The sequence below is a fragment of the Carassius carassius genome, chromosome 11 (assembly GCF_963082965.1).
Source record: "Carassius carassius chromosome 11, fCarCar2.1, whole genome shotgun sequence".
Taxonomy (NCBI): domain Eukaryota; kingdom Metazoa; phylum Chordata; class Actinopteri; order Cypriniformes; family Cyprinidae; genus Carassius; species Carassius carassius.
The window spans coordinates 29,216,252-29,243,133 of NC_081765.1; the positions used below are offsets into that span (position 1 = coordinate 29,216,252).

At 34.7% G+C, this 26,882-nt stretch overlaps 1 protein-coding gene across 5 annotated transcripts in view; it reads left to right on the forward strand.

Moving 5' to 3' along the window:
- Positions 1-26,882, forward strand: part of LOC132153160 (nck-associated protein 1) — a 51,023-nt gene that overhangs the window by 1,025 nt on the left and 23,116 nt on the right. For 2 of the 5 annotated variants that reach the window (XM_059562467.1, XM_059562466.1), the window contains exons 2-12: positions 6,981-6,998; positions 9,210-9,320; positions 16,792-16,884; positions 19,996-20,052; positions 20,138-20,280; positions 20,384-20,474; positions 20,588-20,725; positions 22,065-22,113; positions 24,428-24,584; positions 24,757-24,813; positions 24,964-25,167. In XM_059562467.1, coding sequence (XP_059418450.1) covers positions 6,981-6,998; positions 9,210-9,320; positions 16,792-16,884; positions 19,996-20,052; positions 20,138-20,280; positions 20,384-20,474; positions 20,588-20,725; positions 22,065-22,113; positions 24,428-24,584; positions 24,757-24,813; positions 24,964-25,167 — 1,118 coding nt within the window. The remainder of the gene's footprint in view (positions 1-6,980; positions 6,999-9,209; positions 9,321-16,791; positions 16,885-19,995; positions 20,053-20,137; positions 20,281-20,383; positions 20,475-20,587; positions 20,726-22,064; positions 22,114-24,427; positions 24,585-24,756; positions 24,814-24,963; positions 25,168-26,882) is intronic. The other 3 variants (XM_059562468.1, XM_059562469.1, XM_059562471.1) reach the window with 3 other exon arrangements.

Genomic DNA, 26,882 nt, shown 5'->3' on the forward strand with positions numbered 1-26,882 from the left:
ATCAATTCCTTTTGATAGTGAAGAGTAAGTGTAATTGTTTGAGTTGTAATAAGAAATCATTGGGCTATGATTTAAGATTGAGGCATTATGGGATATTAAACATATTTGGGTCAATATCACAGAAACACCAATATGTCTGGGTCATATTTTAATACAAAATAAAAAGAAATGTTGCTTAAATGTTTTATATTGTGACATTATTTTCATGGCAATTAAGCAGATTTTCCCCCTGAAAGTTTTTGTAAATATATATATAAAAAAATTTCTAATATATATTTAATTTCTTTTTATTATGTTTTTAATTTCTAATATTTATATATATATATATATATATATATATATATATATATATATATATACACACACACACAATTACAGTATAAATATAATTTTAAATTGTATTACAGTATTTGTGTAAAACTGTGTCAAAACTAGATTATATATCAAGTGATTCGTCTGTCCACATTAAACAAATTCAATTATTTAAATTATTTAAGTGCTTATTTTACATAATATTCACAGCTAAAAAATCTTGTTAAAAATGCAAAAAAATTTTTTTTGATGAATTCAATGTCTGATAATCAAACAAACTAATTCTGATCATCTGAAAAAAAAACATTTTTGTTAACCATATAAAACAATAAAACGCAATACAATGTGCAACATTTAAAATACAGATAAAACACGTAAAAAAAATCCCTCATATTAATATGTACATTGTGCCCTATTTTTATGTTTTTTTTTTTTTCTTTACTTTTTTTTTTTTTTTAAGTGCACAAATGTGAATTTGGCTGGAAAGTGCTTCATTGTCACAAAGTAATTATGGTATTTATTTATTTAGTTTTTTTTTTTTTATCCTCTGAATGTTGTTTTGAAATGTGAGCTGAACGTATTTTCATAAGGTTCCCCTAGCAGTCAGAGGAGTGAAATATCTTGAATCATGCAAACATCACACACAAATTAAAGCCTTTCGGTTCTAGTCCGTATGCTCAAATAATTTTTTTCTTTCCGATTGCTTATAAAGCCAGTTTCTACGGTTTTTGAGAAAGGCTTAGCATTGAGGCTAGCAGTAATGGAAGCAGTCCAGATTAGAGGTCGACGAGTGGATTAAAATCTCGAGTGGGTTTTACCGATAGCTAGGTTGGACCACACTGGCCAATACTGATTAATCAGCCGATAGTTTTTAAAAAGGATACTTAAAGAAAGCTTTACCGTTAAAAAAATTTACTGAACCTTTAATTTGTAAATACTTTAAAATATTAATATTAGTTACATATTAATCATTAAAGTTAGTTCATAGTTCATTAACTAATGTTAACAGAAGAAACTTTAAAATGTAAAAATGTGTCAGTAATTGTTCAAATTAACACACTCCTACAGCTTTCATTAATCTTGATGTTAGTAATGCAAAAGCGTAGCGTTGCATCTAGGAAAATTCGCAGGTATTGACTGTACGCATCCCATTCAATTCAAGCGGTGGTCTGAAACAGTTTAAGCACCAAATGAGCAAAAGCTTACTTCAAGTATGAACAAAGTGGGATATATGAATTTGAAGTCATATAAAAAAACAGAGCAAACTGAAAGAGTCTGAAAAGAAAAATCTATATTATAATAAAACATGCTTTATTAGAGCCACAGAAAGACAAATGTTTCACTGAAAAAAGCACTATATACAGTTTTACAGCCTAGGGAGAAGTAAATTCATTATATACATTAACAACGATTTGAGGCAGATTTAATTTAATTTAATGTAAAACTGTGTGAATGGCGCTCTTTGGCGTGGTAGGATTTCTTTCGGCTGCGTGAATGTATCAATTTCTCGCATAACAGCTTTAAAACTGACACTTTGCTAGCTAACAAATACATTAATGTGTCTAGTTGGATATAGTCTAATGCATATAGATGGTAAATAGATGGGCCGGTTTGAGTGTTTGACTAGGGATGGGTCACGATTTTCGGATATTCGATTATTTGATATATCGTTTAGGCTGTGCGACTTTCTAAGGATGTGAACTGTGCCCGAGCGCATCTGACCCCCAAAGTCTGGTTCTGTTGACTGTGATCGCGCCGTGCTGTGCCCGGACGCGGTTGGTTGGAAGAGGTGGGACAGAGGGCGGTTCAGTTTAATTACGGTGCAGTACGCATCCAGTGTGAGCGCTAACCGCAGCGGAGCAGGGAACTATTGCTCAGCATGATTAAGCGAACATTTCTGAGCGGCAAATGCTATAGATCTATAAAGCAATATGTTGTGAGAGGGTCTTCTGTGTCACCGCGTCCCAAACGACTCAAAATAATAAACCACAAAGTTAACAAAACGATGAACTCCGCAATGCTGAATGAGAAACTTCCTGTTTCCCATGTATTAAGTCATGATTACGAGCTAGTTGCATTAAAATGATTTGTCATTTGTTGAAGGAATAAAATGTTATATTCCACTGGTTGATAACCATAAACATTTACTGCCCATAGGCTATATAAAAAAATTAGTTATTCTGTTATGTTGATTTTTCTGAAGTAAATAACTATGTGACTATTCACAAGCTTTTAATTATGGTATGGTAAAAATATGAAATCGGTTATGTTATATTAATATGTTAATATAGCAATCATACAACCATCAATTGGCTTGGGTTAGGATAGAGTGTTCTTTAATGAATTAAACAGTTTGTTATCATATAGGGCTGGGCGATATGGAGCAAAAAATATATCTCGATATATTTTGCTATATCTCGATATACGATATATATCTCTATCTTTACAGGAAAAATAACCCCCCAAAAACTACTGTAAAAACAAATATGCCAAATATTACATGTTTAGGGCCCTATGAAATGTTTTATTTTTTTCTTCACTATATGTTTTATTGTTATCTAATTCTGTGTTTAAGCAAGCGTAATTATTTAAATGCATAAAATCAACTTAATTTGTTAAATTTTTTTTCTTAAAATAGCCTCATGTGAAATGTTTTTTTCCCCTCTGAAATTTTGTGTATTCACATTTTTCACATGATATGAAAATATGCACCATAGTGTAGTATAGTTCCAGCAATCAACTATCGGGGCCGATTAATCGGTCGACCACGAGTCCAGATAACAGCAGAAAGTGGGCTAGTGGAAGATCAGCGCTGTTAGCTTTTTTTCCTCCCTCTGGCCTTGAACTCACTCAGATATGTGATGTGAATTCATCAGTGTGTGTGATGCCGTTTAGAGAGCATGAAGGTCTCTGGAGTGCCGCCTGTCTCTCCATGCCCACTGATGTCACTTGTGTATGTCTGACCTCACTCATTCAAAGTCATCGGGGGTCAGCCTAATATTAGTCATATTCTGTTGTTCTTCTGTATTCCCATACACCATATCCATTCAGAATACAACAAGGGAGAGTAGACTTTATTTCCAATTATTTTTTTATTAATCTCATTATTTCATATTGTATTATTTCTGTCAAATTTAGTTGAGGGATGGCTTTTCCACAGGACTAGAAATTGGGATACATGCATTTGGTAGTCCTGTTGCCTAGCAACTGGCAGGCATTGCATTGAGTGCTGCTCATGTTACAATGTGTTGGATACAGAGAGGGAGTTAAAATTATGTTCATAGATGTTTATTTGATTCTGAATTCATGACATGACTAGGGATGCACCGAATGTTCGGCAACCAAAATCTTTCGGCTGTAAATAGCAAGAAAAAAAAAAACTCTTTCAGTGTTAATAAGCAAAAATACTGAATAATTTGTAACGAACAATGACGTGACGTGATCAAATAGAGGTGCGCGCTAATGCAGCAAACATGATGGCAGTGTGGAAACATTTAAAGCTGTCCGAGAAAGACGCAAAAATTATTACAAGACCCGACAGCGAGAGACTGTTTAGTACTGCATCACATGTCTTCGATTTTGGTGGTTACTGTATGATAATTGAAATCACGAAATGCCCTTAAACAATTAAATAAACTGCACAATGTAATGTTTTTCTAATAAAATCATGAATTGCATGTCAAACTGCGCTGCATGCGCCAGGGTTCAAAGTCCAAAGCGCGAGGAAAATCTGTGCTGAAACAGTGTTACTCGTCAGCTGCTCAGTAACATTTTTATGATTTTTTACAAGGCATGTGACAATGTGATTCATGCAACAAACGTCTTTCCAGATTCTTAATGAGAATCATTTGTCAACAAAAGTTTACTGAGGTAGTCCTGTGGGTTTCTGCCAAAATAAAAGCTGAGAAAAACAATAACTCCAACATAAATAAATGGCATTATTGCAATTTTACTGTTGTTGTGTAAAAAAATATATATATTTATTAATTACAACAGCTATATTAATACATGTATTTTCACATTTACACAGTGTTCAGACTGGGATCTATAATATTTTCTAATGTTTTAAAAGAAGTCTTTTCTGCTCAGCAAGGCTGCATTTATTTTTACGGTGAAAAATACATTGTTTGATTCAAGAACGGGGTCTAAAATATATATATATAACAAAGGTATTCAGCCTTTGGCCCAGTGTTTCATTTTTTTCGACTTCGGCTAAGAATTTTTATTTTGGTGCATCCTTAGAAATTACTTTTTTTTTTTTTGCTATTTTTGCTTTGTAATATTTAATATCTAAGCCAATAGAATTAGAATCTTTGTTTTTCATATAGGTTTAGGCTATAACTTAAATAGACATATTCATTTCTCATCTTGCTTGTGCAATTTAAGCATAGACTGATAACCGTCTACACTGACTTAGTTTTAAACATGAGTTGTGGTAAATGCTTATTGAATTTAGCATAACTTAGTTTTAGTTGGAAGCAAAACCATGTCACAGCAGAATCTTTCCATGGATATAACCTCAGGAAGTGCATTCTTATCTCACAGTGTGTTTAGCTCAACATGAAATCCTAAGAGACCCCTTTTTCACCAAAAGAATGCTGGTGCCAAAGCCAGTGCCCAAACCTGGAACCATTCTGGGATGAGTTTCCTGTACAATGATGGAATTTGCTGATAAACTGCCACAGTGTGATGCACTGTTAAAAAACTGACTAGCTAGTCTTGACTGTTTCCCAAAATTCTAGTAACATGGTCGCACCTCCGTCATTTGAACCATGTTGACTCTACAGTATATGACTGTTGGTAATGATGTAAAGCAAAGGTGTTGGAGTAATATAGTCTACAAGATCACAATATCAGAAGATTCTGGCATCATTTACTCACCTCACCATTTACATACATACCTGTATGATTTTCTTTCAGCTGTTAAACACAAAAGAAGGTATTTTGAAGAATGTTGGTAACCAAACAGTTGACACCATTGACTTTTATAGTATGGAAGTAAGTAAGTGATGACAGAAATTTAATTTTTGGGTGAACTATCCCTTTAAGTGAGCAGCTTCCACTCAGGCTGGATCAGAATATTCGATTATTTGTTCGGTGGGTTGTAATTGGGCGTGACTTTGCCACTCTGTTGCCCGGCTACCAGTTTCTCCAAACAGCCAAGTAAATGCTATGCCAGCTACGCTATGTTAAATATATATATATATATTAAAAAAAAAAAGTCTTCAGAAAACGTTTGCTCTTATTGATATTATACCCGTCGTCGCCTTCTGTTTATTTTATTTTTCAAGTCAAGAGTTGTCTTTATTTTTTATTTTTTTTTGTTATTATCAGTAAATATAAATATCAGATAAAAATGAGTCCCAAAAACAGAAATATCTGATCATTGTCCATATCGCTGTTTATACTACACTTTTGTTACCAAGGCAAGGACTGATGCATTTGTATTGTATGCCAAAGAGCTCCGTTAGTGCCACAGATGAAAATGAAACTGTATCCGTGTGACTGGCCCAGATCGGCACTGAATGGAATGGTTAAGCAAAGAGAACCGTTCGACCAGATGGTGGAAAAGCGTCTTATGAATCACCCATGAGTGAACGTGATGAATCCGTTCATCTGGAAGAGAAGACAAAAATGCAGAAGACCTCAGCTGCATGGCAGCACTTTATATTGAGTAGGGACAAGACAAAGGCAGTGTGCAAGATATGCGATTTGAAACTGGCCTACCACAACAGCACATTGAGTTCTGTAAGTTGTACGCCTATAGTATATTGTTGGTGTAAAAAAAAAAAAGAGCTGCTTTTATCCTCCATGTTAATCAGGAGTTTATTCATTAGTTTATTCATTCTGAACGTGTGTCATGCCTTTTGAAAAGGTACCGCCCCAATGACAACTTTTGTACCTTTTTTTTTCTGAAAGTGTGTAAAGAAAATCCAGCACATAGGAAAAATGAATTATTCTTTCGAGAGCTACACCTCTAGGAGTAACAGTTAAACTAAATTCAAATGAATGAGCACATTTAGTGCACTACTTGTATCATCTAGTATTCTTACCTGCAATTACTTCAGATTGAAATTGCACTGATAGCCAAAGTTTATAAACTATAGATTCAGTTTGCGCTCAATGACGGTTCACTGTAATTGGCCCTTTGGTCTTTTTCTGTGCATGAGATGCTTTGATGCATTGGAAGCAGATAATAATGACATTTTTGTTTGTTTGTTTGTCTGTTTTGTTTGTTTGCTCGCTCTATTCTTGCAGTTTGTTTCTGTTCGTCATTCTTTAAGTTCCGATCTAATTTCAGTCATTTTGTGAACATGTTTGGTTCCCTTTTACTTGCATGGATTAATTTCTTTGACTAATCACCAACTTCCTGGTCTTTTCTTGAACATGGACGTGAATTCTGAACTCAGCCCACAGTGTTCCTGCCCCCGGAGGAGTGAATTCTGCATGGTGTCAATGTTAGCTCTGGGAACGACTGCCTCTCAATGCACTGTGTGACCAAACTGACCTCTTTGCGTCCCTCCTTAGGACTCGAACCAACACACTAACCGGAACGACTTCCAATTAGTTCCCAAAGCTAATTTGTTTTGAAGTGAACATGCATGGTAGACGTTGGAACCTGTGTTTATGTGTAATTTTTTTCTCTTTCTGTTACAATGCTTCCCCAGCAAGGACAAGTTTGGAAGGTTTGCACAGCTTTTCACCTTCCTAAAATCTCAGCCCCCCTTTTCCCCCGCTCTCCTACCAGTTTCATGTCCCATGATCTTTCTGTACGCAACTCACAAAAAAGGCCCTTCCCAAACTGTAACACCTGCAGGACTCTTCTGTTTAATCTTTGATTTATTTCTGTTTCTTTAGCGAAGGGAGTTTTGTTTTGATTGTTGTTTTCAGTCTTAAACTTATGCCACTCTTGCAGATGTTGAGTGCTGAGTGCTGGGTGATATCATTTAAACATTTCCTCAATTATACATCTCAAAGTTTTATCTGCATTTTGGCAGATTGTTAATTTATGTATATGTCTTCTGAAATAGCTTATGATTTTTTTTAGGAGATTATTTCGACAGTCATTGTTACTTTGTGTATTCAAAATGTTTTTTTTTTTACAATTAGTAAAATACAAATTTAAAAATTATAAACTATACTAAAAACAAAGATCAATAGTTTTGTCAATGTCAGATCAATTAATATTTATCCCTGTTTTTTTACTGCACATTATAATATTTTGATGCCTAAAATCCCTTAAGCATAATAATGTACAATATAAATACATGTTCATAAAATGTCTCAAATTTGCTGATATCTAGTGTTATCTATTTGACGACTAAAGAAAAATAAATAAATAAATCACTAATATCAGCCAATTCACTACTATCGCCCAGCCAAATATATGTAACTATTAACCTTTGCTTACATTTGTTGGGGTAATATTAATTCACGAGGCTTATTTTTTTTCCCCCATTGTTTTCCCCTTTATTTGTTTGTTTTATTTTTACCATCCTCCTTATTTTAACAAACTTTTATTTTAACTGCAAAGCACCAGTTGAATGTCAGTACCATAAAGAACATAACCAGTCATTTTTGAGGCAAAGTGTAGATTCTCTATGGGTTTATTTACTCACTTCACTGTGATTGGCTGTGTTAAATTATCAGTAGGCACAGTGGAGCTAATGTAATTTAATGTTAATGGGTTTCGTTCTGTTACCCTGAGCTGATTGCCGGTTTGCATTATTTCCAGGGTCTGAGTGTCAGTTTGCTAGGCATGCAGTGTCTTTTTTTTTTTTTTGGGAACGACCTAATGGGCTTCGTTAAAAACACATTGTCTTACAGCACCTATAGCCTCTGTGTGTTGCCGTGCACACTGGAATGTTCTTGAGGTTCGATGCTATGTTAGTCATAGGTGCATGTAAAGCATCATGTAACATGTCATGTGACCATACACACTGCCCTGCCTCAGCTGCACGTCCACTGACGCGTTACAGCTCCTTCACTCTGTAAGATGCTCACCTCTTACAGAACAGCCAGCCAATCAGACACACTGTCCAGCAAACCCACCATCTCTCTGTGGCTCTCTCTCTTTCCAGGACTGTTTCTGATCATACACTGCTGTCTGTGTTCCACTAACTGCTCTCCAACTTCTCACGCAGCACCTTGTCTGTTTGAAGAGCATTTTCAATTCTGTGTTCTCTTTTCCTCTTCTTCCCTTTTTATCTGTCCTTTCATTAGGGTTGGGAATCCAGAACTTTAAAATTTTTAAAACAAAACCCCAAAACAATGTACTAAATTACTTGTGTTTACGTTCTTAATTGATTGTGAATAGACACTGTGCCCAACAAAATACTAGGATTTAAATAATAAATAAAAAAAATCAATATTTTTGTTTCATCATACATACTGGCTGTAGTTTGATTCCTAAACAAATTTCTCTTTTTAACAAATTGTTTTTGATCAAATGAGTCAAAAATGTGTCTTCTCTTTTATATAATAAAATGTATTTGTGTTATAAGTATATTTGGTATATTGTACAATAAAGTTTGAATCAATTATTTTGTGCTTCCTAAAGGGTTCTAAAAACCATGATAACAATTGAATCATTAAATTCCTTTTGATTCCCATTCCTACTTTCTATTCTATATGTCCTTTCACTTTCAGTCTCTATTTTCAGTCTCAACATTCTGGTTCTTTTTTATTTTATTTTATTTTTTGTTTCTTTCACTGCATTTTCTAACTGATCAAATCCCTCCACTTTACCTCACTTTTCATCTTCTCTGATCTGTCTCAAACAGTTTGAATCTTTGTTTCATGATCAGTGGAATATCTGTCAGTTTTCTGCACGTTCACAGTGGTCGTGTCTGAGCTGTTGCACATTTAGCAATGATGTTTTTCCCTGTTCGTTGTAGGCCTGTGGAGATCCCAAGGCAAAGCCTTCTTACCTGATTGACAAAAACCTGGAATCAGCCGTGAAATTCATCGTTAGAAAATTCCCAGCCGTCGAGACTCGCAACAACAACGTAAGTTTCATTTCATGAATCAAGTATGTTTCAATGACTCTGAGTGAATGTTGTGATATTGATGCTTTAATAATGGTTCACTCATGTATTAGATTATAATTCTAATTGATGTTTGATGTATTAAAGATGCTGCAAGTGAATTTGTTTTTTATTTTTTTTATTTTAAAACCTCTTACAGCACCTTTAATCAGTCAACATATGTGTTAAAAGAAAGATTTGCATGTTTTCTCCTGCTTTCAGTGGTGCATCAGTAAATTAGGTTTTCCATGTTTAGGTTTTCCAAATTAGGTTTACCATGTTTACCAAGGATCCTCCCAGTTTTTCAGCAGACAGTAGAAGGTGTTTTTTCCCTCTGTTTTCTGTTATTATATCAGATCAATCAAAATGTTAAGAATACTCATCAATGCACAAGATAATACGCCCCTCTTCAAATTTGGTGCCGTGACCCGGATCATATCAGATGTTATGCACTATTCTCAGAGTTGCTGATGATTTTGATCAGTTTAATATTAGTACATATACACATAGTACATATAGTAAAATTAACTGTATCCAATGTTAGAGTTTGTATAACAGCAAACTTGGAGAATAGTTTCTCTATATCAGTGGTTCTCAACCCCTTTTTTTTTTTGGAAGTATTTCCACTGTATATATGAAAAAGCTGCTTGTTTAAAAAAAAAAAAGATTGATGCATTTAAATAATAGTGGTTCATTAATTTAATATATTAGAGAAATTTGTCACAATTAATTTTAAGATTCCAAAAGCTAAGACCTCTATTAAAAATCTGTATGTTCAGAAATAATTAAAAGAAAATAAAAATAAATATGGTTTATTTTAAGAATTCTATTTAGATAAGAGCTATGTTATTTTAATGTGTAATATTAAGTTTGATGAGACTCCGCAGTGGGCCCCGTCCCCGTTTGAGAATGACTACCCTAATTGATAACTTTAGATCTTTAGCAAATATACAGCTTTTTACACATCTCCTGTGCTGATATTAAGTGGATGTGGTGTTGTGTGACAGTTGTTGTATTAGTGAAACAAGTGCTCAATAATCTGTTTTCTGTGTTTCAGCAGTTTTAGTCTCCCATTTGATAAGCATCATACCCCTTTCAAAACCACAGTCACCAAGCCCAGTCCCTTCTGTAACGCTTTGTTGCCATTGCCACAACCCTGAACATCTCGGAAGCATGTTTAGCATGCTGTTCATTGGTTACCATGGTGCTCATTCCTCAACCATCAGCGAGTGATTCAAACATCACTGCTTATGGTCGGCAAATATGGAAAATGGAGGTTTAGTTTGAGATCATTGTAAAAACACAATGTCCTCATAAAAAGGGCCTTTCCCAGGTCTGGCGGGCTTTCCAGGAACTTTTGGCCACGCTTAACTTGTCCACAACATCACAAATAGGATGTATGCTTAATGTGGAATAATTTTTTTATTTTGATAAATCCATATAACCCAGAAAAAAGATGCAGTCACCTTTTCTTCACTAGTGTTTATCAGATTAAGAAATGTCATTAGGAACATAAATCCAGCCCATGTTGCTTTAGGAATGTAGGCATGTCATAGTTTCACACTTCACACTGGTTTTTCTCATGCATTCCTGCTATTACAGTCTGTGGTCTCTGTGCACACCTCAAATAAATTGTCCTGCTATGGGGAAAGTACACTTACCCCCTAGTTATTTGTCTCTGGTAGTGTTGTCACGATACCAAAATTTCAGTATTCGGTACCGATACCAGTGAAAATCCACGGTTCTCGGTACCAATTTCGGTACCAAAGCAAAACACTAAAATATGCTAATTAAAAAAAAATAACTTTTTAGCACTAAAAATAAAACCAATGCCATTCTTTATACTTATTTACAATTGTGTTTAAAGTTTTTCTACAAGTTATATAATTATGAAAAACAGTAAACAAGTTTCACCCAAATTTAATTTGTCTTTTAATTTATGAAATGTAAACATTTTATTTTTGGTAAATAAAGGGGATTTGCTATTAAAATTAAAACATGGAAAAAAATTTGTGATTTATTTCTTTAAAAAAGATTTTTTTCAACAGTAGTAGCAGTATCACATACATTTTACTAAATAATAGTAATATTTCTAGCACAATGCCTTTATGTAATAATTAACTTTTAGGCCTAATTAATGCATATTTGTCATTTTAACTGAACTTAAGACTGGTGGTGATGCTTAAGATATTTTTGGTCATTGAGGGTTTCTGTAAAAAAAATAGTAATAGAGCATATTAATTATTATTAAAAGATAATACTACTACTAATTCTACTATCACACTAATGTATATACAATGCACTATGAATTGATGAGCTGCTTGGTTCATGAATATTAATCACGTTGTCTGCGTTCGGTCAAACTGATTTGCTGAATGAACTCCATTATTTTGACAGGAGAAGACAACAAAGAATAGTTTACATATAGCGTGTCGATTCAGCGTGGTAGGACTATCGCTCTCTCTCTCTCTTTGCATGTGTGAGAAACAGCGCTATCAGTAAAGCGTGACTGTCCATATTAAAATGTAAGTTTCATTTTCATGACTGGATTTTGAGATTCCGTCCTCGTTTTCTGCTTTGCGGAAATCATAGCGCTGAACCGGGTTTGAACGGGACCTCTGTACTACCGTTACTTAAAGAAACCTGGTACCGTCACATTTACATTTTTTTAGTACCGACTTGGTACTGAAGTACCGGGTCTTTTGACAACACTAGTCTCCGGTACCCCTTTTCCTATGACAAGAATCATAGTGCCAGTGTCAGTACCTATTCTGACACAATTCTTCAAGACTAGACCACTCCTGTTTCGTACATTGGAAGCAGCCGATTGATGTTTCTTGATCAGTTGACTGACACTACTTTTTTTCTCCATTTGTTCATAAATAACATTTAATTTACAAAAGTCATATGTGAATTGAGTGCAAATAAATATGTTTTAGGTTTACATCAATTTTGATGCTACATCAAAAGCATTTGGTATAATAAAAACCGATATCATTCGGCCTTCAAGTAAATGGATATTTGTGCCGGTCCTAAATCCAAGAGCAAACTCTGGAATGTCAGTGAGCACCTTTTTGGAGGAAAAGGGGTAAAGATGACATATAACCCGAGTTTTTGTTCATAAGCCACAAATGTGTTTTTTTTTGGGGGGGGGCTGGAAAATCATCAGCATCATGGCATCTTGGATGTACCTTAATTTATTTAATGGGATGGTCTCATAACAAATTAACCAAACATTTTGTTGTTATGTGTGCTATAAAATATGATTTTCGTATTCATTCCATATCTCAAGTGTGTGTTTTGTGTTACTTTACAACCAACCACCATGTCCGTTTGAAGTGTTGTATATTGCAGATGCAGCTTTGCCTTCTACTTTGTGTTAAAGATGTTTAAGTGCTTCTCGCAATGATGTGGAGCTGTGTCATGTTTAACTGTTTCAGTTGCCTTTTAGAGTTGATTTATATTTCCTTTTTTTGTTTCTCTTTTTTTTTTTTTTTTGCATTTTTTGCATGCTTAACATGGCTATTTTCTGGATTATTCTTTTGGTAAGTTTAGACTCCATGTGAAGTCCCATTTGCTTTATTTAGTTCTGGCTCTTATGTATATGTAGTTTAACATTTCAGCTGTACTCACATACGGCTGGGCGATATACAAAAAAAAATGATATCTCGATATTGTCAAAATTTTTACGATATTCGATATATATCTCGATATGTTTGCACTTGCATTTAAATAATAAAAAATAAAACATGATTTTCTTTTGCCCATTAAAAAAAAAAAAACTATTTAGATTAAACAGCTAATTTAAGCAGTTAAAAAATCTAGACCAAGAGATCACTTAATGCTTTTTATTAAATGAATACATGTAGGCCTATATGTAACTGAAGCAGTGCAAATTAAGTAACAGTTACAGAAAGTGCATTCTGTCAACTTTTTAGTGCACGCAATTCACAATTTAAACTATGCAACTGGGATAAGTATTTTATTTAAAAAAATTTAACAAGTTTTTAAGCTAAGAACACAAGTCTGTCAACTGTCTGTGGTTTTAAGAGAAGCTCTGTGGCATGAAACTATGGTCCTACTGACACTAAAAACCCTCTTAGATGGGGAGCTAGTTGCTGAAGCACATAGCTCTTATATATAAATATATATAAATGAATACCAAAGACTTTTGCATATTATGGAAACTGGTAAACATATCTGTGAAATTCCCCAATAGTAATTCCAAATGGCCATAGCCTATGTTTCTCTATTCAAACATCAGCGGTCGAGTAAGTGCATTTATTTTGCGATCACAAATGCAAACAATACAGTTGAGATCTCATGACAGAACACAGACCGGCTGAACGACGCTTTCATTAAATCGCTCAATTCCAGCTTGTTAGTGTTTTCAGATTATCGTCGGCGGCTCTTCCGCAATGAGGAGTGAGCACGTGCGCATGGTTGCCAGATTGTTTAAAATAAGCAAACATCGGGCAGAAAATGTATCCTTGTAACAGTGGAGCTCTGATTCGGAGATTTTAACTTTTGTTATCTGGCAACCGCTATAATTAAAGCTCTCGTAGTAGAGGGGCGTAGAGCAGTCAGCAGTTACAGGTTCCTTTTTTGGCCATTCGGCGCGTTCTTTTGGGAAAGTATGCTTGAATTTGAAATATTCGATATTCCCGATATATTCAAATTGTACATCGTCGTCAAAATTATTCCGATGTTATCGCTAATATTCGATATATCGCCCAGCCCTATACTCACATATATATGTCGGTATTTCAGTAACCTACATGGACAAAAGGAATCTCAGATGGGCCCTATAAATCACTCTTAAATTATAATAGCAATCAATTTTATTTATTTGGAGTAGCTGTGATACTGTTTGGGATGTGTTCTGAGCTTCCTTTAAAGGGTTAGTTCACCCAAAAATGAACATTTGTCTGTGTTTACTTACCCTTGAGCCATCCTAGGTGTATATGACTTTCTTCTTTCAGACAAATCCCAATCAGAATTCTATTAAAAATTGTCTTGGCTATTTTAGGCTTTGTCATTGTAGTGGGCTTTTGTTTCTTTTTAACAGTCCAAAATATGTTAAATATAAAGCATGCACATCCATAATAAAACGTGCCTCATATGGCTCCGGGGTTTTAATAAAAGTCTCCTGTAGAAGGCCAAAAATATCCATAATTCAAACATAATAAACACTTTTTCTCACTTCTGCTGACTGTTGAATGCGGAAGCATTCTGGTGGATGATGCATGACGTATGTGCACCTCTGAGATACGTTAGTCTTGCAAGTTTGTTTAAAGAGGCAAAAGAAGCAAGGTTTCCTTACTTTAGCAAAGGAAATCCAATCTCCTCTTGGTTTATATTGAAATCCTCCAACATTTTTCTATACAAATCCTCGGTTTGTACTTCTAACCCATGACCAGCATTTTGTTTTGTTCTCTCTCCGCATTCGTCACTAATCACGCAACACCGACATCCTACGTCATCCGCTGGAACGCCTTCCGCATATGATAGATACCGGAAGTGATAGAAAAGTGTTTATTATGTTTGAAATATGGATATTTTTCTTACAAAAATGCATGGATTTGCTACAGGAGGCCTTTATTCACCCCCCAGAGCCGTGTAAAGCACGTTTTATTGCGGATGCACATGCTTTATTTAACGTGTTTTGGACTGTTGAACAGAAACACCCACCCAACTGAAATGATAGAGCTTAGAAGTGCTAGGACATTTTTTTATGTAACTCCCATTGGATTTTTCTGAAAGAAGAAAGTCATATACACCTAGGATGGCTTGAGGGTGAGTAAATAACTACTTTTCATTTTTTGGTAAACTTACCCTTTAAGTCTGTTACTGCATGGTTACATGCTTTCCTCAATATATTTATCCAGTCTGTTCAAAATAAGTTTGAAATGATATTTAGCCTGTTGTGCACAGCATCACAAAGTTGTGCCCCAAACACACTTTAATCTGAAAAGAGCGGAGATGGAGATAAGGAAACTTTTTTTTAACATCAAACTATGCCAAGTGTTACTTTGATGTACAGGTTTCTTGGTTTTGTGAAAGAATATAATTTAATGACAATTATGACTGTAATGTAGTGATATTGTGTGAAAAAGAAAAAACAATGCTAAGTTGTTTAAATTATATTATTTGTGTTACTGGCTTTAATTGATGCAGATTTATAAAAAGAAAATCATTGAATTATTGATGTTTATTATTATTGTAGTAAACCTAACATAAAGTAACAATTAATTGTAAAAGTAACATTAAATTATGGGAATATGGAAATTTAAATAAAAGCTAATTTCTCATTTCCATTGTAGAAAGGTATTATGTATGTTTGTTTGTTTGTTTGTTTTGATTTAGGAGTGAAATGTGAACTGAACGTTTGTTTGTTTGCTTTAAGATTGACTCTTACAGTACCAGGTCTTTGCATTTATTACAGTTTCATCTCCCTCTCTGCTGTTTTTCATAATATTATCTCTACCTCATTTTACATGTAACCTCATAATCTAGTGGAATTATATCCTTCATTAGGATAGGATGTGGATATATTTCCAGTAAAAGAATGCAGGGTGGGGATGGTGTGGTTTGATGGAATTTGTGTCTTCTGTCTTAAACGTGGTTTCTCTGATATTGGGATTTATGGGTATCTGAAGTGTGTCATTAACTCTTTTAGCTCTAACCTTGTTTTCTGGAAATCCTGATAGATACTAAGGATTCTGTCACTAACTTGATTCTAGAGCGCATTTGCACTGCCCTTCATTCTGGCAAAAATTGCTGAAATGACAAAAGCCTTCAAATCATGTAGTTTTTCATTTTTGAGACTTTTTTTTAACTAATATGTAATATTATCCAAACATCACTAAAATATAATGTATTAACTGGACATCATATACTATAGACATGCATGTCTGAAATTAGGTCAGAATACTGTTATTTTGAGTATCTTCCCAGGTGCAGCGGTAATGCATTTTTGCTCTAGAGTTGCAAATACCATAAAGACAAACAAAGGGTAAAGGCCTGTACATGTCAGGACTTGATGCAGGGTTCATTCACTAGTTGGACTGTGAATAATAAATTCTGAGAAATGCTGTCTTTGAGTTTCGACAAATTCTCATCACAGTAGAATCACCTTAATTGACACAAATCACAGTAGCAGTGTAAAGTGCATCAACAAAATCTAAATGTTGAAGTTTGCAAGACTTAAAATAGATACATGCCTGTGAACATAAGTTACAATGCATAACTGTCTTGAAACTCTCTCACATCTTTATTATTAAACCCTGCTCTGAGACTAAATCCAGCAGGCTGAGATTTGTGTGGATTTTTCAGTTCAGACGATCTAATGTGAACCCTGCTGATAAGTTTCCTAGTCAGATATCACAGATATGTGACTTAATTTTATGTGACAGTTTAATTTTCTCACTTGTTTTTTATTTTTATTTTACAGCAACAGCTAGCACAACTACAAAAAGAAAAGTCAGAAATACTGAAGAATTTAGCTCTATATTACTTCACCTTTGTGGACGTTATGGAATTTAAGGTATGAGTGCAGTCCTGCTCTATTGACCTCATTCAAAAAACACCAACAGAACGAATGTTTGTGTAAAATGTGCATAAAGTCACTCTCATGTAAATTGTTGTAGTGAATTGAATGCAGTTTAAAGCCCCTTTCACACTGCACGTTGGACCCAGAAAATTGCCGGAACATTGCCGGGTCACCTTCTGTGTGAACGCAAACACATCCCAGGATTGATCCCGGGTCGGGGACCTTGTAACATTGCCGGGTTCAGTCCCAGAATGAGCACTGTGTGAACAAAAGCCAGAACTAATGCCGTAAAGGCTGTGTCGTAGCAACTTTTTTACCAGGTGTTTTGAAGGCAGATCAATGTTGGCGGTGAAAAAAATATGTGCAAACTGTAATGTAGCAGAGATCAGTTAGTTCCTCACTTTCTGCACCTATGCTGAGATCGTTCACCAGCTTAAGAGAAAGTTAACATGCCTAGTGTTTTCGACTCGTACATTATACGTCACATCCTGATGTCTCATGTCTTTACGGGACCTTTACGGGTTGTGTGTGAACGCGTGCACATATTCCGGGGTAATCACTGGCAGTGTGAAAGTGCAAAATCTAGATACCCGGGAACAATTGCCGGGACACATTCCCTGTGTATTTTCCAGAATCGCAGTGTGATAGGGGCTTAAGTTAGAGGGTTTACAAACCGCTTATGCAAAATAATTCTACTGTTGTTTCGTGAATAAGATCCTGTGGATGTAATTTAAATTTTTATACTTTCATGATTTGTATTTTTATATGTGACTGACATTTTAGTATTGTTTATATACAATTATAGTATTCATATTTTTAATGTGCTTGTTTTTATATTAGGGCTGGGCGAAAATTCGATGAAGATAATTATTGCGATACAATTTTCCTTGATAAAACGATATGAAGAGATTGATAAATGTTCGATATAATGTTCATGTGCCAAAAGCGGAATGAAACAGCGCGACTCATTTGAATCGTGCCACAAGAACTGTTTATCCGCAAGGATCAAAGTTCAAACTGCCATGTGGCGCGAGCTCACTAGAGCAGATGTGTTTATTCAGTCACGCGAGCATTAAGCAGCTCTGTGAGATCCAGTGTGAAGTTAGTCTAGCGTAGCCAGACCTTCAGACTGAAGGTCTGGAATGTATGGCAGCTTTCATTGGCCAAGGCCCGCCCATGAGGCCGTTTGACCGACATATCAAACAGCCAATCACAGTTCGTTTTGTTCATCGTCATGTGGAAATATCACCACAATAACAGGCTGGTGTGTAAAACTCTCGGACATATTTTAAAGATTCTATGCCGTGAACTTTAAATATTTCACATACTTTTGAAAATCCAGCATTTAGTTTATCCTGATAAGCACTCGTTGTCACAGTTGTAAACACTAGGCTTTCATCTTCCGTGAGGGGTTTTGCTCCACGGTATCTTTGTTTCTAGGCAGAACGTAAAATGACGAAATCTGTCAAATACAGCCGTGAAAGTAACAGGCATACCTGCTGAAGTCACGGACAACCTCTGCGTCCGTGCCCATACCCAAGAGAGCGTGAGCAGATAACAACGAGCTCAAACACACTATCTGCTTGAGGAGTGCATCGACTCCAATGTGAATCCACTGTCCTGGTGGGCCAGTGGTGGCGCGATAATCAGTCTAGATTTCCGCTCCTGTGCAAAGTCGCGCGCAAATACGTGTAATACATGTTAGAACTCTTTGATTTCTTTAAAACAATATATTGGAAAACACGTTCTTGTTGCTGTTTGGCACGTGTCTCTCTCTGTCAGTTAAAAAAGCAACAATATATGCTAACATAACGATAGAGCTTTGTACAAAAGCAAAATCAGGATAAATTAGGTATGTAAAAAAAAAAAAAAAATGCGGTTATACCGCATATCGCGCTATTGAGCCACCCATAATAACCGCAGGGGAAATTTCTTAACCGCGACAGCCCTAGTAGTAACACTACAGTACCATGGTATTTTGGCAGAAATTTGGGATATTCACACTGAATTTTATTAAAGGAGTAATTGTGTAAAATTGTAGTATGTATTTGTGATTAAGCTACAGCATGTGTGCATTTATACTGAATGTTTTTAGACTACAGTTTTTCATACAAATAGGTTACCTAAAAACCATATAGTTATATTTTTACCATGGTATTGAGGTGTTATATGTGTGGTTTTAACTGGGTTTATCATGATTTAAATATGTGCTACTATGGGAGACCAATGCTTAATTTTAAAAATAAATAACTTGGTTAGAGATAAATTTAGCTACATAAGACTGAGTTTGTTACAATTTTTACAGATGTTGCTGATTTTGACAAGGAGACAAAATTTACCTCTGCATCTTAACTCAAGCGACTATCAGATGTTAATTTCTAAGAGACAAAAATGAGATATTATTAATATTATCAGGCAACCCAAACCTGTTTCTTGATTTGAAACAAGATCACTCTTTAGAACATGCAGAAATTAAGAAATGAGTTTTTCTATTTAGATATTTATTTTAAGGAAAATTAATGGTCTGGTTTCTACAATTTCACTTTGGAGCAAAAATCTGGCTTTAAACCTGAGAGAAATCAAGATTTGACATTTATCGTGATAATTAATCGATATCGTCTGATATGGAAAAAAATTATTGTGATAATTTTTTGCCCATATCGCCCAGCCCTATTTTATTTGTAAATTTTATATTTATGTTCATTATTTATATATATATATATATATATATATATATATATATATATATATATACATATATATATATATATATATACATATACAGTTTTTTAGTAATTAATTAAAATTATATATATATATATACAGTTTTTATATAGCAATTTATTAAATTTTTTGGTCATTTTAGTACTTAAAATTAAAGTGAACTAACATTTCAGCTAGTTTCCAATTCGTTTATATTTTTCATTTTTGTTTACATTTATTTCAGCTTGTAATTTAGTGTAATTATAATATTTAATATTGAATATACTGTTTATTAGGTAAAATAATACAGAATCATATATCTTTTGTATACATTTTTTTAATTTTTGATAAAAGAATCTAAAATCTTAAAATCTAAATGTTTGTGCTTTTCTGTTCCTCCAGGACCACGTTTGTGAACTTCTGAACAGTATTGACGTTTGTCAAGTTTTCTTTGACATTGTGAGTTGAATATTTGACAATCAATGCTGTCTTTGAATTTTCCGACATGTCAGATAAAACAAAGTGTATTTTTTCCACAATGCAGACTGTAAATTTTGACCTCACAAAGAACTACCTGGATTTAGTGGTAACATACATTACCCTGATGATGCTGCTTTCTCGAATTGAGGAGCGCAAAGCGATAATCGGCCTCTACAACTATGCCCACGAAATGACACACGGTTCCAGGTAGTACATACTGTATATCAGATTTTATTATGCTGTTGTTTGGATGTGACCAATGACAGAGCTGTTTCAGAGATCACGTATTGTGTGATGTTTTTTTGTTCAGTGATCGAGAATATCCCAGGCTTGGACAGATGATTGTGGATTATGAGAACCCACTGAAAAAGATGATGGAGGAGTTTGTCCCTCATGGAAAAGTAAAATCTGCTACAATAAGATAAAAATCCTTTTACTCTGTTTCCCATCTCATATGGAGGACATGGTTTAATCTGAGCTATTTTCTGCCTATTTCTCTCTGTGTTTCTGACAGTCGCTGCAAGATGCACTGGTCTCCCTGCAGATGGTGTACCCACGCCGAAATCTGTCTGCAGATCAGTGGAGGAACGCTCAGCTGCTCAGTTTGATTAGCGCTCCCAGCACCATGCTCAACCCAGCTCAGTCTGACACGGTCAGGATGTGCTATAGCCCTTATTCATTTTCAGAGTCAGTCCCAAAACATTCAGTTGTCATACAAATAGTTACAGCTGTCTTGCAAGGCAGCATTTTAACCGTCAGGTCTGGTGATTGATTTGAAACCCCTCTCATGCACATTATAGAAATGAGTTCTTCACATGAAGCAAACAAGCCTAAATGAATGCTCTGTGTTGATCCCAGTAGTCTGATGTAAGCATGTTGCTAAGCTCACTAACCAGTTAGCAAATAGGCACGTAGTGTATACTAATACCATTGATTCTGGGCAAAGTATCTTCAAGCAGTTTAAAAGAGCCCTAAACAGCATCTTTCAGTGCTTAAAAATTAGGGACACAAGCCAGTGTTGTAATTATTAATTAGCGCATTAATGCAGGCGATTAAGTTTTTCAGTTTAACGCATTCAAAATATTGAACCCAATTAACGAAGGGGCGTGGCCAGAGTTTGCCACTCCACTCACAACTGCTGTTTGTCACTTTTCTCTTGACAAGAACTGAGTTTATTCAGTCGCAGAATGTCTTTACGATCACATCAAACCAGAGACATTCATTATTGAGACTTTAAGACCTAAAGTGAGTCATAAACGATAAAGATAATTATGAGAAAATACGATGCGTGTCAGATCTGCGTCATGTTCAGCAGCGGCAGTCCTTAAGAAAAAACAGGAAAAACAACCTAATAACCCAGCTGCTGTGATATCTGTTCATCAAAAACAAAAGAAGAGAAAAAGAGGAAATTAGTAACTTTTTATATAGCTTTAAGGATTGATCTATATTTAATTTAGAATTTAGTGATTGATAACTTCAATTTCTGTATATTTCTGCTGAAAGGCATAACACTCAATTATACTGTAATGTTGTATGGCTATAGTCAATGGTTAAATATTAGGGGGAAAACTATTTTATAGAGACATCAGTAGTATTCTGTATCAGTGAAACTGGCATTCAGTAATAAAATTAAAAAAAAAAGCTGTTTGTACATAAATTTGAAGATTGAATGTGAAATTATAACAATAAAATGTATATATAAAAACTTTAATGTTAGGTGGGATTAATCGCGATTAATCTCAGAAAAAATTTGCTACTTTAATATTATTTTTTATCGATTGACAGCACTAATTAAAACTATTAAAATGAATTTTCAGTCCTTGAAATAAAGCAGAGGTAAAATCATTATTGGATGGAAAAACTTCAACTTAAAAAAACTTGAAGTTCTACAATCAGTAAAACTTAAATGAAATCAATCCAATGACTGTGATATCGAATTTCTGAACATTGTTCATTTGATCAGATGTATTCTGCGGGTCATTGTGTTTCAGATGCCCTGTGAATACTTATCCTTGGACACCATGGAGAAATGGATTGTCTGTAAGTGTGTTATTAAAGACGGCATGAAATTTTAAACTGACCCTTTTTTACTTTCTTATAGGGGTGTGCGATATGACGATTTTTGATCGTGGACGATAAAAATGTCTCCACCATCTGCTTTTGAAGAAATACTGTGCACATTATATCAGCTGCAGTTCTGGCGCCTCCATCATATACTGTACAACGCCACATGCATTCACAGCAGTGTTAACTCAGTGGTAGAGTTACTCTCTAATTATTTGCTTTATGTGCTTTTAAATGTTTTATTCGCACGTTGGTCTGACCTGTGCTTTTTCTGAGCGCCGCATACACCCGAAGCGCACGCGCTAAAGCCTCTTAAGCAGCAACTGATTATTGAACTAAGTTATCTTTTGTGCTAATACTGTCAAAACACAAAATGTTTACATGTAGACTCAGTTGGTTATGTCTAAAATGAAAGTAAACCGTTGAGAGAAAAACTTACATGTGCCTGTATATAAGATGCGTGCAGGTCTTAAAGGGACAGTAGGCCTTATTCTTGAATGCTCCTGCTAAATACACCTATTGTACCTGAAAATAAACACGGTTTGATTTATTTGTATGTTATGTGTAGTTGTAATGTGTATCTTTGTCATTCTTTTATCTTTGTTATTAAAAAATAAGAACAAAGATTTTTATCTTCACCCTCCTTGGCCTAAATATGCGCTATTCCTATTTTTTTTTTAAACCTTGAAAGGCTTTGTTTTTATAATAGGGAAATTAGTTTGGCTGTACTGCTCAGAAAACTTGCAAAATAGTAAAACCAACATTACAAAGAATTGTGATAAAATCGTTAATCGTGATACTTAAAAAAAAAAACGTGATCTGAAATGTTTTCCATATCGCCCACCCCTACTTTCTTAATAAATGTCTTTATTCATACGATGTATGATTCCTCTGCATGTTAATTAAAAAAAAATTGTTTTAAGTTATAATCAGAATGTAATGACTTTCTCTGCCTCTGAATTTAATTAAATTTTTTCTTTACAAATGGATGTTACCAAAGTTAGATTTCTTTCGAATGCTTTTATATACAGGGTTCCAACAGGTCCTTGAAATCCTTGAAATGAAGTGTTTCGTGCATGAGGTACTTTGTGTTGTATGTTGCCATGACCTTAGAGTGACCATATTTCCTCTTTTTCCTGGACATGTCCTCTTTTTGGACCTAAAAAAATGCATCTGGCATCTGGGATTTCTGAATTGCCCAACATGTTGGGAATCTGGCTTCTACAGTCACAGTGTGTTTTTGTATTAGAGCACTGCGAGGGGCTGTTTTCTTAATCCCGCTCCCACTGAATTTCTGACCATTTTTACCCGCCCTCATGATTTTTGTGTCCAATCACGTATGCTACCTGCAAACATTCTAGTATTGCATAATTTTCGCACATCAGGGAGCCGCTATAGTATTTAAATCTATTTTGAATCTGCCATCTCTTTCTCTCCTCAAACCGTGAATCAGTCAAATCTGAATCCAGCAGGTTGCCAAGTCTGCATTTTTTTTTTTCCTATGGCTACCTTTAAACTGTTAAAGGGTTGATTTTTCCCAGTGGGTTAAAGGTTTGAAATGTTACTTAATTACATTTGACTAAAATGTTTGTATTGAAACATTTTGCATTCTGCCTGCGATAAAACTGTGCTAAATGTTAAGTTTTGTGAAGTAGGGCCACTGGTAGGAAGCTTTTCAGCTGTTTATGATCAATATGCATAACAGTGACTGTAAAATATGTATTTTAGGTATGGAAATGACATATTTTCAGGTTTGCTATTTGGGATATGGTCATTGCACTACTTTGGGCACTACTTTAACCAACAACCAACCACACCCCAAACCCCCGCCCCGCCCGCACCCACTGTCCTCTTTTTGGAAAACTAAAATATGGTCACCCTACATGGCATTCATGTGTGCACAAAACTACTAGGATGCTACCTCTATGTTTCACAGACACACTCGGGAAATTAATGTTGAATTGATTTGCTTGTTAAGATAATGTAAACCCATGAGGCATGGGTATTGCATTTACATAATGTGGTTAAATTTTTAACTGGCCCAGATGGAATCCTTTTTTTTTTTTTTTTTTTTGAGGAAATTGGAAAATGTATTAAATACATTGTCAAGTTAAACAAAATATTTAACAATATTTGTGAACGGCTCTCATTCCAATTCTTCGGACACAGATTCAATGTGGGCCTGGTTTTTACACAAATCACTGATTGACAGGAAATGTCTTTTTATTTTGTATTTTTAACACTAGTGTATGTGGTATATAAGAGTCTCTTTCTCTGTCTTGTGTCCTAGTCGGGTTCATCTTGTGTCATGCGGCTCTGAACACTGACCCCGCAGCTCTCAGTCTGTGGAAGTTGGCCCTTCAGAGCAATTCCTGTCTCTGTCTGTTCAGGGACGAGGTCTTCCACATTCACAAAGCTGCAGAGGATCTCTTTGTAAACATTCGAGGGTCAGCGATTTCTACTGGCACACACATTCTCACATTTTCTATAATTAATTTGCATATTGTGTGTATCATAAATGTAATGTCAAAATTTGGTTCATGCATTTCATATAAAGCATGTCGTTGTCTTGTGTATACATAATGATGTTGATGTGTTTGTTTTCTTTATCTTCCACAGTTACAACAAACGTGTCAATGACATCCGTGAATGCAAAGAATCTGCTCTGTCACATGCGTAAGTGGTACTTCTGATAAAGAAATTTTAATAAAGTCATTTCTAATCAAGGTGTAAGTGGTAACTTTGTATTTCTGAAGATATCAAACCAAAACAGTCGTCACTCCTCTATATTTACGGTATTTGTATTTTTAATTTTATTTCATCCAGGGGCTCCATGCACAGAGAACGCCGCAAGTTCTTGAGATCTGCCCTGAAAGAGCTTGCTACAGTGCTCGCAGACCAACCAGGCTTACTGGGTCCCAAGGCTCTGTTTGTGTTCATGGCTCTCTCCTTCGCGCGCGATGAGATCATTTGGCTGCTCAGACACGCAGACAACATCCAAAAGAAAAACACAGATGACTTCATTGACAAGTAAATCCAGTTTTTACATTTCAATCTTATTCTTTTTTTTTTTTTTTTAAATGAAACTTTATGCTACACATTTATATATACTTTTCAACTTTTTTAACTTTTTTTTTATATTATTCCCACAGTGCATTACAAATGTTATTTTAGTATTATTTATATACTGTTAATATATTTATTAAAAAAATTATTTGGTTTTTATTTATATTTTCATATTTCTAAACCAAACTAACATTTTGGTTAGTTGGCAAGTTTTTAATCTAATATTTCTAGTTTATTCTATTTCAGGTTTATTTCAATTAATTAAAAAAAATGTTTTAATAAAGGTGCTGTTTAATTTTTTCACTTTACCAAAGCACAAAAACACCATGATACATTTGCAGATATTTAGGAAACATGGTAAGTTTACATAATTGTTTCTCCAAAAAACAGCGCTAAAGCCAGTTATTCTACTTTAAAAATTTGCATTCCGTGTTGGAATGCTTGTTTTTGTTTTGGTCTGTGTGATTCTGTCCATTGCCAATTTACCCAATAATATTTTATCACCCGGGTTGCCAGAGAGCGGAAAAGTGTATCGCAGCCGTGGAAGCCAGCAAACGAACTGAGTCAGAGATCAAAGATTCTACCCGACCTAAAAAGCCTCGGCATCAATCTAAAAAGCTCTAAGACCAGAGGCATATTAAAACGAGGATAAATCAACTCATCAACTTATAATGTAAGGCTCGTCGCCTTCCATTGTGAGTTGCGCTCATTCCTGTTGTGTCTTAAAACTGACAACTCACTGGATGTGGCGTCTGAGGAGGAGAGGGCGGGAGAAACAATATTTATTATTATTGCTTGGACAAGATGCTGCATGTTTCTTTGTGAAAATGAAATATAACACATATAACATTTGCATATTATTGCTCTTTTGTTGGTTTTGATTGCTTCTATTGCCCTCATTTGTAAGTTGCTTCAGATAAAAGTATCTGCTAAATAAGCAAATTTAAATATAATGTAAATGTAAATAACAAAACTAAACAGAAATTGTAAAACAAGCCTCAAATCAAAAAACATAATCATATAAGCAAAATGAGGCTTTGTGTGCTCTTTGAATTTAACATTAGAACAATCACTGCATTTTAATCATCATCCAAACAAATATGCTGCATACGTGCAACATGAGCAGTTTTTAATCTAAATTAGATTGTATAATTTCGAAATTTAAAGCAAAAACAGAATGGATTGACTTCAGTTTTATAAAACTATACATATAAAAAATATCTGCATGAGACGCAGATTCACTCTCTGCCAGCAGGTGGCGCTTTAAGCGTTTCCTTTGTTACTGCTGTAAACAAAGCAGCGCTGCACTTATGGACTTTAATATGCATCATACAGAGGCAAGATGAAAAGAAAAAAATACCATCTAAACTTTTCTAAAGACAGTAAGTTCCCCACATACATACATTCATATAAACTCCTACCCCTAAATTAATCGCGATTTGTTTTGCATCTCAACCGATTTGAATAGTCACATTTGTAATCATTTTCAACCGGCTCGCAGTTAATCGTTACATCCCTAATTTCTTTTCAGTTTTAGTACTTTAGTTTAAACTTATTTCAGTTAGTTGCCAAGGCAACATTTTATTTCAGCATTATTGCAATTACCAAGACATTTATATATATATATATATATATATATATATCAGTAACAATACTTCTCATTTGATTAAATCATTCAG